The 13,678-nt window shown below is 39.7% G+C and overlaps 1 protein-coding gene across 1 annotated transcript in view; it reads right to left on the reverse strand.

Moving 5' to 3' along the window:
* The window catches only part of TRHDE (thyrotropin releasing hormone degrading enzyme), a 219,014-nt gene that overhangs the window by 79,756 nt on the left and 125,580 nt on the right, over window positions 1–13,678 (reverse strand). Inside the window, exon 8 of the mRNA XM_083859071.1 lies at window positions 8,278–8,343. Coding sequence (XP_083715197.1) covers window positions 8,278–8,343 — 66 coding nt within the window. The remainder of the gene's footprint in view (window positions 1–8,277; window positions 8,344–13,678) is intronic.

The following is a 13,678-nucleotide window of genomic DNA, read 5'->3' on the forward strand; positions in this document are numbered from 1 at the left end:
AGCAAGCAAAGATTCAGCTCGCCTTTATTTTCTAGACCAATCACAGGATGACATTAGAAAAAGTTACAGAAACTGGAAAGCGGAAAGTTAAAAAGTTTGGACAAGCTTTTAGAGGTGGCGATGACGTGGTGGCAGAACCGGTCGGGACAGTAATAGAGGTGGTTTTGGCAGAGGCTGTGGAGTATTAAGAATAAATAAATTAGAAGGACATTGAAAGCGAGAGTGCCCAAACTGGTTTAGTCAGTATGTTCAGCCTCAGTTGGATAGCATAGTCAGAGTCATGGATCTGTGAGGGGAAGCCAGAATCAAAGGAACAGATGGTCACTCTGCGCTTAGAAGGGAAAGATGTCACTTTTCTTGTAGATATTCCATATTAAATTATGTAGAAGGGCAGATTGGGGAGAAATTGATTGTAATTATTGGAGCCACAGGGAAGGAGGAGATACGGCCATTCCTGCAACCTCTAGATCTAAGCTTTGGAAATAAAACTTTAACACATGAATTTTTATATATACCTGGGTGTTCAGCTCTGCTCTTGGGGTGTGATTTTTCTGGCAGCTCTAGAGGCAGTGATTACTTTTGAGAATGGTGAACTTGTAATGAGGATACCTGAGTCTGAAGCAGGAAAGATTTTAATGGTAAAAGAGAAACCAACTCCCAATATTCCTAAAGAAGTAGAAGCAGCAGTGATTCCCTCTGTGTGGGAAATGGATATACTAAGGAAATCTAAATTGGCACAGCCAATACAGGTAGAATTGAAGAAAGGAGCAAGTGCCATGCAAATTAAACAATATCCTATCAAGACAGAAGCACGACAGGGAATAGCAAAAATCATTGATAAATTCCTAAAGTACCAAATTCCAGAAGAACGTGAATTAAAATACAATACTGCAAAATTCCCAGTAAAGAAATCTAATGGTGAGTATAGACTTGTACAAGATTTAAGGGGCATAAATGAGATAACTAAAAAGTCATTCATCTAGTAGTTGCTAATCCTTATACATTGCTAGCATCTGTGAAAGAGACATACAAATGGTTTACTGTAATTGATTTAAAATATGCCTTTTTCTGCATACCCCTTGACCAAGCTACTAGGAAACTATTTGCCTTTGGGTGGGAACATCCAGAAAGTGGAAGAAAGACCCAGCTCACCTGGACTCAATTACCGATGAAGTACAAGAACTCCCCCACCCTATTTAGGAGTCAATTGGAGAAGGAACTGGAAATCTGGACTAAAGGACAGGTGCCAAGCGACCAATACCTAATACTTCAGTATGTATGTGAAATTTTGATTGCAACTGAGGAAGAAGCAACTTGCATAAAGGTAACAACTGAGATTTTAAATTCATTGGGAATGGGAGGATATAAGGTGTCCAGAGAAAAGCACAAATTGCCCAACAGACTGTGATCTATTTGGGATGCAAAATCTCACAAGGGCAAAGAAAACTAGGTACTAACTGTATCCAAGCTCTTTGTGCCATTCCAGAACCCCAGAATCTACATGAGCTGCGGATTTTCCTTGGGATGACTGGGTGGTGTCACCTGTGGATCATGGACTATGGACTGATAGCGAAATCTTTGTACAAGGCTCAGAAGATGCAGTCATTTACCTGGGGAAAACCACAGAGAGAGGCCTTCCAGAAATTGAAGGTAGCACTGACAACTGCTCCTGCTCTAGGGTTACCTGATCTGTCCAAAGGCTTTCAGCTGTATGTACATGAAAGGCAGCAACTGGCACTGGGAGCCCTGACCCAACGACTGGGAAGCTGGAAAAGGCCGGTGGGTTACTTTTCCAAACAACTCGACAACGTAAGTGCTGGATGGCCTTCATGTCTATGGGCAGTGGCAGCTACCGTTCTGCTGATACAAGAGGCCAGGAAGCTCATGATGGGAAGACACATAGATGTCTTCGTACCGCATATGGTGACTACGGTCCTGGAGCAGAAAGGGGGCCATTGGCTCTCTCCAAGCAGAATGATGAAATTCCAGGTAACCCTGACTGAGCAGGATAATGTGACTCTGAAAAGTACTAACCTTTTGAATCCAGCCTCGTTTCTAGGCACCACAGCTGAGGAAGGCCTATTAGAACATGACTGTGTGGAGGTAATCGAGTACACCTATGCAGCAAGAGCAGACTTGAAAGACATCCCTCTAGAACAACCAGAATGGGAACTATTCACAGATGGAAGCAGCTTTATGGAAAATGGAATCAGATACGCTGGATATGCGGTAACCACAGTTGATAGGGTAGTGGAGGCAAAAGCATTACCACCAAGTACTTCTGCTCAGAGGGCAGAACTGGTCGCACTAACCAGAGCCCTAGAATTGAGCAAAGGAAAGACAGTCAACATATGGACTGACTCAAAATATGCCTTTGGAGTAGTACATGTACATGGTGCCTTATGGAAGGAGAGGGGACTGCTATCCTCTCAAGGCACACGGATTAAACATCAGGATGCAGTCCTGCAATTAATAAGTGCAGTACAGAAACCTGAACAGGTAGCAATTATGCACTGCAAAGCACATCAGCCAGGTAACTCCAGAATGTGTGAGGGAAATTGAAAAGCAGATTGGACAGCCCGCCAGGTGGCACGAGAAGTACAGACAACAATGGCACTAATACCATCAAAATTTAATGTATCTCAATTCAATTTGCCTCCCCAGCCAAAGTACACAGTGGAAGACAACAGGTTAGCACGTCTGCTGGAAGCACAGAAGAACTCAGAAGGGTGGTATGTAACTGCACAAGGGCAAATAGTGGTACCCCCCCTTGGTAATGAGAGAAACTTTACAAATAAAACATAATGAGTGTCACTGGGGTGCAGAGGCATTGGTAGCATTGGTAAAATGACACCTAATCTCCTCACAGATGCAAACAATGGCAAAATCAATAATGTCAAAGTGTGAGATATGCTTAAAGAACAATCCAGTGGCTAGACGACAGGCACGGTTAGGGAAAATTCAGATAGGAATAGAACCAAGAAATTATTGGCAGGTAGATTTTGCAGAACTACCCAGAGCTCGGGGATACAAACATCTGTTAGTAGGGGTTGACGCATTTTCTGGATGGCCAGAAGTCCTTCCCTGTCGCACCAATCAAGCAAAAGAAATAGTTAAGTGGTTACTGCAGGAGATCATTTCTAGATTTGGGGTGCCCCTAGGGATATCATCAGACAGAAGTTTACATTTTATAGCTACAGTGGTACAGGAAGTAAGTAGATTATTAGGAATATTTTGGGACTTCCGCACACCATATGAATCTCCTAACCCTAATGCAAATGTACATATCTTGATGTGTATAATTATGTTCTGTCTCTTGGGAGAACTTTAGCTCAGCTCCAAAGTGTCCTTGTGTAGAATAAGCCACTAACTCTCGAGAATCCAGTCCATGATATCGAACCAGGAGATGAGGTGTACATCAGAGCCTGGAAGGAAGAACCATTGAAAGAGAAGTGGACTGGCCCTCATCAGGTACTGCTAACCATCTTTACAGCAGTCAAAGTGGCTGGAGTCGAACCCTGGATACACTACACTCGAGTGAAGAAGGCTGATCGAAGAGTTAAATAGTGGACTGTGCAAACTGTGGAACCAACGAAGCTGAGGATAAAACATCTGTAATTGTTTTTAATGGTATCAGTAACTATGCTCATGCTCATGCTTATATCGTGGTTAATGTTAATTCTATGGATTCTAATGTCACCAGTAGGGAATGCTGTTGCTTTGGGATATGGAATGCAACAAGGTCGATCAACTGCTCTTCATTCTAGGATGAAGAGAGAAGTGCAAACAGAGACACAGGTAATAGAAGCTCCTAATACAATTCGGGCTGAAAATGTGATGATTGGATTGGTTAAAGACTTTGCCAAAATGCAAAATACTAGTAGAATAACAGCCTGCCTGCCAATACCAATGGCAGCAGGGGACCCTATAAGTTGGGGAATTATAACATCAAATTTACCTGATATAAAAGGGAACAAAACAGTTAAATGTAAACAAGTGCCAGAGTCAAGGATTGTGCTTAAAGAGTACTGGAAGATAACAGAAAGAGCTTATATGAAAACCCTGAGGAAAAAGGACTGTAAGTTAAGTCATGGACAGGTGGGAAAACTGGTAGAATGGTGGGTTAAGGATGAAGACCTTGCAAAGCGGGAATGCTGGTTACCACACTACCAAAAGGTTAAGGACAATGCTACAGAAACCACTGTGGTATGGAGGTGTGAGGAGAAAGAATGGAAAGGTCTAGAGCCCTGGGACAGTGCATGGTCTGTGAGTATACTCCAGAAATTCCAATATATGGCAGGCACTCCCTGGTGCATTAAATGGAAAGGTCCCGAGAATGATACAGACCCAGCAGTAACGAATACTGAAACTAGCAGTAGAAGGGAAACAAATAAAGTAGATTGATGGGCATGTGATAAGATTTATGACTGCACTTCTGATGACCTGGAAATAAAACACTGGTCACCATTGGCAATAGCTTTACGAATTGGTTGTGGTTGCAGAGGGATCAGACATAAACAAGGTAAGATAGACTCTAAGATTGTGGTGGGATGTAGCAGGAGTACGATCCGGAGTCCGGGACAATTTGTATGGGCAACAAGTGATGGTAGATGGATGACACACCTGCCAGTGGACGAGGAAGTAAAAGAAATTACCATGGGTCTCCCTACTTTATGTCCCATTTGGAAAAGGTCCCCATTTAATGGGAGCCATGAGCTCTTGCAAATCAGGACAAAGCGAGATGTCCCAGATAGTGAAGATCAAGATGATACCTGGCAAGAACCCTCTAGTGGAGTAAAGCTTGGATGGGCCCTGGAATCTTTGTTTGGCCCTGTTGCAAACTATCAAAATAGGGAAATGTTATATAGGCTCACAGGTCAGGTAGATAGACTAGCCAGGGTTACGAGAGAAGGATTCAGAGAACTCAATATGCAATTACAAGCCACTACCAAAATGACCCTACAAAATCGATTGGCTCTAGACATGCTACTTTTAAAAGAGCATGGAGTGTGTGGATATTTAAAAGGACAAATTGACCACTGCTGCGTCCACATCCCAAATGTAACTGCAGATGTAGAATATGATATTAGTCAAATAAAACATATAGAACATGAGGTACAAGAGGAGCAAAAGGATTTAGCTACTACTTGGTTAGACAAAATCTTTAACAAGTTGGGATGGAATGTGAGTTCATGGGTAAAATCTATCCTTGAGAACTTGATAATTTTACTAATCATATTTTTAGTGATTTGGTTAGCTTTTAGAATCCTGAAGAGAGAAATACAGAAAAGGACATCCTGGAACAGAACAATAATGAAGACATTGACACGAGACAAGACCCCACATCCAGCGCCTGCAGTCCATAACAACTTCCACCATGGGGCCCACGTCAACCATGGATTTGAAGACGAACATCCAGTATAGATGCAAAAGATGAATGGACTGTAATTCTGTGAAAGCATTTGCATAGTAGAATGAAAATACTTTCAAAGGGGGGAATGATAACATAGGGTTAAATTGATTTCTAAAATAGCAAGGGCCCAAAAGCAGGGATCGGCTCCACTTGTGACCAGGATGTTATTCCGTGCTATTGTTCTAATTAAACGAAGTATAAAGCATAACTTTGCACAGGTGGTAGGGGGAGAGAAAAGGGGAACCTTGGTAGAATGCATAGGCCCTAAAAGAATAAAGTTAGGTCAGGAGGATCTGTACCGATATAATCATTAGCAAGACGCATGCCAGAATTGTCAATTGTAATATCAGTTTGGTAACTAAATATGATTATTTTCTCCAACCAGAATCTTGAGCAAGAATCACACAGATTATTGTTCCTCGGGATGGAATCAATGGAACAATGGGGTTTAATGATTAACACAAATCCTTATGTAACAATAAAGGTATAAAATTGTAACCATGAAGCATGTTGGATAAGCCGAGATCTGGGTCTGGACCCCCGGCTTCCAGAGCTCTGAAATAAAGCACCGCATACAATTTCGCAATTGTGTGTTCTTTCCTCGGCTAACAATAACACATGTACACAGATACACACATCCCCCCAATACACACACACTACATAACTGAACTTTAAGACTCTGTGTATCTTAAAAATAAATGTTGAGTAATATTAACAGAGAGAAGAGTGACAGTCAGAAAGTCATGGTTTCCACATCATTCAAGTACTTCTGCTGTAACAGAAGAAATAACCTGCTTTACATGATTTTAACAAGCCACAGAAATACTGGGTAGCTATTTTTAACTACCTAAGGTTAAAAAAGACGAAGTGTTAGCTGATCTAGGCACCTACAATAAGGCATACTTGAGCTTCTCTGTTCTGAAAATCAAAATGACTAGTTATTTGAAAATACTGTCCCTTATGTCCAAAGTGAAGCTATGTATACCGAGATATCCCCTGCTGCTTCATAAACTGCACCTGTCACAACACATGGAGGATTAATGTGTTCATATTTGATTCCATATGTCAATAAAAATGCTGTTTTACAAGTGGATTTTCATCTGAAACAGAAAGAGGTACTATAGCATCATGGGAGATGAGACTGCTTATGAGGAGAAGGAGGCATCATTTGTTCTTCAGCGACAGACATGCTCCTAGCTGTCAAACAGTCCAAGATCACAGACTGAGCAACCTCTGATGAATACAAGCAGAAGATGTCTTCGGAACTGAAGCTGCAGTTGCACTGCATTAGGAACAAAGGGGCTGGCGGCAAATCCATTTTCAATTGATACAAACAGAATTATTAGCTGCAACAGTATATATGAACATACAGTATGGCTATAGTGGTTATGGACCAGAATACAGCCTCATTTTTTTCCTACTGAAGCTGTGGATTCTGCTGTTCTTTCAAGACAGCAATCATTCCTCTGACCTCCCATTGCCCAGAACTGTCCCAGAGGCTTTAACAGAGGATGGCAAGAAAATTTCCTGCAATGACTTTCAGCTACAGATTCAGGCCTAGATTTAAAAGCCTGACTTTTATCTTACTTGTCCAACTCTCATTAGCAGTCAGTATAGACATAGGATTTGGTTCAGCTGCCCACATGTAGGTGACTAAGGTCATTTGACCTTTACCTGCCACTTCAGAAGAGCACAGATTTCCCCATATATTTTATGCTAAACTGGTTAGACACACCTGAATGCATTAAACATCCTACTGCATCTAATCTGACACTAGTTGCCTATATTTGAACAACTATCTCAAGTCTCTAGCCAACAGTCAGTGGTTCAGGCTTATTATAAAATAATCATTACTCTCCATGCTCTGCTGACTATATTGACTAGATTTCTGGGACTCCAGTTGTTCTTATTCACTAGTGTCAAATGAGATGTCCTAAAATATTCAACACATTCTTTCAGAACCAGTGTACCTACAAAAGACGCGCTTCTCATGTGGCAGCTGGAAGCCAGTTAGGATAAATTAAGGAAAAAGCTGTTAGAAGTCTGTGAACTGGCAACTGAAGACTCAGAGAGAGCAACAGGATCTTGGACATCTAGTTTATACATATACACCTGTTTGTCTAGATGTCTTGACCTCCAGCTGAATCTTAGCTTTGGTGTCAATAGTTACAACTAAATTGTCATGTTCTGTAAGGCTTGAACTTTTACTTGTACCAAAACTCTCTGAACTGTACTCTACATTGACCTCCACTTAGTCTTTTTTTCTGGGAAAGACTCAGACTAGCTCCACAGGGGAGAAATTCAGGCATGCTTCGCTCATCTTACAAAAGTTATAGCCAATGTGGAGCCCCAGACCAGGCTCTAGAACTCAAGCCAAGCCTGGATATAGTAATATAGGTCTCTACAGCATGCCAAATGTTACAGTAAATAGTTCTTTTGTTTACACCATACCTTGAAGCTTCAATAGTTTTGTCCTTCACAAAAATCTTAACTCCATACGAAATCGTAAACACAAGTGATGGAAATGCCAAAGCTCGGCACTTCCATGTGCTTTCCAGCTTATGGGTCTCAGTGTGCTGCCACTGAGGTCAGTGATAGATTCCATGAAGTCTTTCACTGCACATCAGTGACACAGCATATGCAGGGAAATATATTCCAACACAGCGAAGAACAGAAATGCTGCAGAACTCAGATTTTTAATATTGCCACTAGGTTGATTTAAATGGAATTTCTTTGCACTGGTTTTTATATTTGCTCTGTGGTTCCAAGATCTCAAGATGCACTATTTACTCCTGATCTCACCAAGAAAAACACCATCGCAAATTCCTGTTTCTCCCTCAGTGAAATAGATTAAAGCATTTTACCTTTGACAGTGTGTTCCAGAGATCATTTCTGGCTGCATTGCCATACTTGTGAATGGTTAAGTAGTTCTAGAGAAATAAAATAAAAATAAAAATCAGTATTACAATACACAAGCCAAACAACTGGAGCTGTGCATCACTGCTATTAGGAGTTAAATCATATCAATGTTTGCATTTGTTAGAAATCTGGAAATATACAATATGTTCATCCTAAGGGAATAAATAAACAGCTTCTTAAGCTACTTTGCAATGAAAAAAATGTTGTTAAATATTTCATTTACAACATTCAATGCTCTTCCTTTTCAGTGAAAGTCATTCTGAAAGCTAAATATCTTTAATATATATATATTTAGAATACACGTCTAATCTTGGGAAAGGTTCCCGGTAATTCTTGGCAATGAAAGGAGAAGCTGCTGAACAGTTCCAGTTGCTATTTTAGCAAGTCATTCTGCTTTGTCTAGTGTCAAAAATTTGTTCACTCGGATGACAGTTGGATTCATTACAGAAGATTTAACTGAGCAATAGTCCATCTGAACTCCAAACTCTTATCTAGGGAGATCCTGGCCCTTCACTGTCAAAATACATCATCCTGGCAACTAGGGTTGTAACAGGTTATCACAAAGGCTCTCCACAACAGGGAGCTGTGGAGAACATGCGACAGGAATCCAACCCTGTGCTTGTGCACAGGGACCTATAAGTGTATTTTCACACCACCTGCCACCACTTATTCTGCCACAGTTTCAGTAACTGAAGGTCCATTCTTCTCCCATAATAACCAGAAAGACAATTTCCAATAAGCTTCCATCATATTAAAATAACTTCTCAAATTAATAGTTTAAGCATATAACCAGCTTGGGTCTAGGTCTTTCAAGCAGAAAACACCTCTTTTTTAAAATTACTTCTGGAGAGACAACACTGTTGTTTCCTACCATCCCATGTCCCTTGACAACAGCTCATTCAGTTACAAAAGCAAAATTCAGCAGTAATTATTTGAATAGCATACATTTCAAGCATTTGATTAGTAGAATTAAGTGAAAAAACAGATCAGAGTTTGTACATCAACTGGTTCTTCTACAATTGAATTTCTACCATCTTCTCTTTACACAATGGTAGAAGACAAACCCTAATTTACTGCACAATGATAAAACTGGGACAAATTTGCTGACTGTGTTATCTGTGCTTTGTGTGAAGTAAGATACTTTGGGAATAATTAGTATTTGGAAAGCAAATTTTCTGATACACAAATTGTAGCACCTGTGACAGATTTAGCTTTTGTCAGCCAACTTATAGTAAAACAAGCAACAACTCCCATTTAATCACAGACTAGGAAGGCTAAATGAGAACACTGACTCTGTAAATGCAGTGCTGAGTCTTAACAATGTCATGAGACTAACTCAGAAAAAAGACATTATATAGGCTGCCCCTATAGCCCACTGTGCTTCCATTTTGTCTAAAAATACAGAATCATTTAAGGCACAGTGAAACATTCAATAGCTTCCAAAGCTAAAGAAGCTGAATTGTAAATTAGAAAGCTAAAATAGGAATAAACAAAAGTGGGACAAGGTAAGTAAATAACAAAAGATATATGCTCCACATTTTAAGCCATACTAGAAAATGTTGCATATATTGGTCCTTCTGAGAGATGCTTTTAGAATCATTACAGAGCAAAATAAAATGGGTGGAACACTTGAGGACCACACCCAGGCAATAATCCTGTTTGCCAGTCTACCATTAGACATTATATTTTACTTTTATATTTTGTGTTCAGAAAGACTACAAAGAGATTAAATGCTTCTGCCCTTTTCTTTTGGGTTTGGTTTTGTTTGTTTGTTTTCCTCCCAATACACAGATTGGGAGGTTTAAATGTGGCTTGTCGCTCAGTTAAACATGTATTATCCTCCAATCTAACATGTTTATTTTATGAAGAAAAACAAAAGGAATCCTAACATTTACCATAAAATAAGAATATACAGTAAGAAACATGACATCTTGGTAAAATCCTTGTACCATACAACCTAATCATCAATTTTGTCATTATTTCATGAAAATTGCATCAAGAGCACAAACACAGAATAAAACTAGGAGTGCTATCAAACATATGCACAAAAAGCAGTCCTAAGTGACTAAGCGTCACGCCCTAAGCGTGTATCAACATGCACTTTCAGTAGTAAACCCACATTGCAATCTCAAATCTGAGTGTGCTTTCCAAAGGCACAAGAGCAAAAGGCTTCTCAACCAGGTCCCATCAAATACCTCTTATTCCTATCTTCATATATTTTTTTCAACAATAACCAGCAGCAGACACCTGGAAACAGCATAAAACTAGAAAAGCACACACTGATACCTCCTGCAACTGCTCTTCCATCATGGAGCACTTCACAGCACAAGAAATCCTAAGCAGATTAGTATCCTTGCATTTAATAGCTATCTTCTGTGAATTTGGCTGGTTGCTTTCTGAACCTATACAAATCAGCACTTGCAACACCTTATGAAAAAGCATTTTCCACTTCAGTGATCTGTTGTGTGATACCTGTTCCAAATGCCTGCCTGTCCACTGGTTTCATCTGCTGCTTCCTACTTGTGGCATTAGAAGACACAGTGCATTACTGTTCCCCACTTCACTCTGCCCAAGCCACTCATGTTTATACAGATCTTTATGGAATATGCATCCACACCAGGGCTTACACAGGTTTTATACTGAGAACTCTGTCAACCACTCTCATTTCTGCTGCAAAGTTATACTTCCACCCCAGCTGCTGACTCCAAAGGTAGTTTGGATAGTTTCTGACCCTGCCTGAACTTTCATTACCAGATGATGACCCTCACTTCCTCTTCCATGGACAGGCATTCAGCTTTAAAAAGATAAAACATATCAGCATCAAATACATAGCAGGAAGTAGTAAAACAGGAGCCAAAGATCTATACATACCCTGCTTGTCTATTTTAAGGATGGAACAAGCAAGAATATAATCCATTTTTCCTCCTGGGGACTCATATATAAGTCTTAAGCAGCTCGCAGAGGGGCATAATACATGCTCTCATTCACTGTAATTCTCCAGGGCAGGAGTATTAGCCACCCTTAGCCTATATATTCAACAGAAAAACCAAAGCAAACAGAACAGAGATGCAAGCCACAGAACAGAAAAGGAGGATGATACTAAAAACACAGCTGTCTGAATCTAAGTGTGCTCAGCACAGCTCCAAAGGAGGCAAAGTGACTTAAAGCCACTTATTCATAAACCAAAACCATCTGGCTACAAGGCTGCTTCCCATCATAAACTTTCAAGTCTATCACAGACAAAAGCTGTTCCATCGACTGGAGTATGCTGGAGCATGAAGATATGCCTTAGCCACCTTCCTGTCAGCTCTAACCCCACAGTGCATGTCAGCACAAAAGATGGCATGCAAATCTCTTAAACAACTCACGACTCAAGAGTGCTCTTCTACAACTCTTCCAATCTCCTTCACTGTAATGCTGTCTCTAAAGTTTTTCATTGTCATGGAGAAAGTAGGAAGAACTTGCAGACCCTAGGGCACTGTCACTCAACACAAAAATTAATCAAAAACACATACCCAAAAGTAATCATTTGGGTTTACATTTTCAGCATGCATCCTCTTGTAATATTGTTTCCAATATTTCCACATTAAAACTTGAAGCCACTCTTTGCCAAAAAGAATAATGGAATGTGATCCATTCACCTCTATCAATAAAAAATTAATGAGACAATGCAGTTTCCTAACACATTTTAGCAAGTCTTAACATTAAATAAATAAATATACAAATAAATATCCTGACTCTGTGATACCATGAAAACAAAGTCCATTTACTGCACAACCAAAACATAAGATCCTTCCCAAAATCCCAACAGATTTAGACTACAGTGTAATGTGTTATTAAACAGTAATCTTAATTTCCTCCAAAAAATAATAATTAAAAGGCTCAATGATTTTGAAAATATTTATTGAAAACTGGAGCAGATAGCTTCAACAGCAGTAGGAATAGTGAAAAACGCTAAAAGATTTTGAAAGATGGTTTTACTAATGGTTATTGATTAAGCTTTCAGACCTCTTATAGTATTGGATTTTTTTAAGAAAAGGAGATTATTTACAAGGGAAGAATCTTTCATTTCCTTGTAATATTACCTAGTAACTAAGCCTCATGGTTTCAAAATAAATTAACTACCCCACTATCCAAACATGAAAATGCTCACAACTAACAAAAGTAGTGACTGATAAATACCAAAAGGTTAAGCAAGTGTAAAGGAGGACTAAGTCTCCAAATACATGTCTGACTTTCATGGGAGATTTTACATCTATAAACAGAAACTGAAATATCAAATCTAGGATTAAACTCCTTTCTCAGTTAGTCTGTATGAAGTTGATTGCTCAGCTGAAGGAACAGTTCCAGACTTACATGGGTGGTGCTGAGATCCGAAACAGATTGATATTGAATAACTTCATTTTTCTCCTAACAATAACTGGAAAATTCTACAATATGAGGGAGGAAAAAGTAGCAAACTATTTTCATCTCCCATTTTTGTGGCTATATTTCTCCTTTCTCAAGGCTCAGGAAAAGCAGACTTGCCTCTACCTCCCTTTTTTTATTTCATTCCTACTCCTCAGTGCACATCCTCCTCCCCTTGGCCTACAATATGTTCTTGTCCAATGGTTTTATACATGACTGCTGTATATCACTGAAGATTTAATGCTACAAATAAAAACACTTAGTTCAGGTAGAAATCATGCTCTAAGGCTCCAGGTATCAAATCCAGTGTGTTTGTTTTCCTAGAAATTTATATACTCAATCTTAAGTCACCAGACACCATCTGACAGATGCTCTCTGACTATAACATGCCCCTTTTTCCTCCCTTCCTTCACACTGCTAACACCAAATCTCCTATCACATATTATCTTAACATTGTCTAACATTCAAATAATAAAGCTTGGGCAAGGATCAGAGGGTAGTGCATATGTTTGCAAAGGTGAGAGACAAATGAGGGAGTGAGAACCAATGGTAAAGGACTGCCACCAGCAAGCTACAAAACTGTGAAGACTGGGAAGACTACAGAACAGAAAAGCTAAAATAGCCAACTAGATTTGCAGTATTTTTCAGCTGTACAACAGACTAATCCTGAAGAAACAGCTGTAAGGAAGAGAAGTGACCACCCTCCTGTCTGAGCAGTCAGACAAGCAACAAAATAAGGAGTATGTAAATTCACCTTACTGGTCATGGTCAACACTGTGTAAGGCAAATTAGTTGAGGGTTAACTCTATTTGTGTCAAGAATTAATTTGTACCAGTGAGTCAAGTTCCAGAGCTACCTCCAAACTGAAAGAACAGCTGTTATCAGACCAGCTGTCAAAGCACTACTGCAATGCCATCTAAGAAAAAAAACTGGAAACAG

This window comes from Zosterops lateralis (genome assembly GCF_965231275.1).
Source record: "Zosterops lateralis genome assembly, chromosome: 4".
NCBI lineage: Eukaryota > Metazoa > Chordata > Aves > Passeriformes > Zosteropidae > Zosterops > Zosterops lateralis.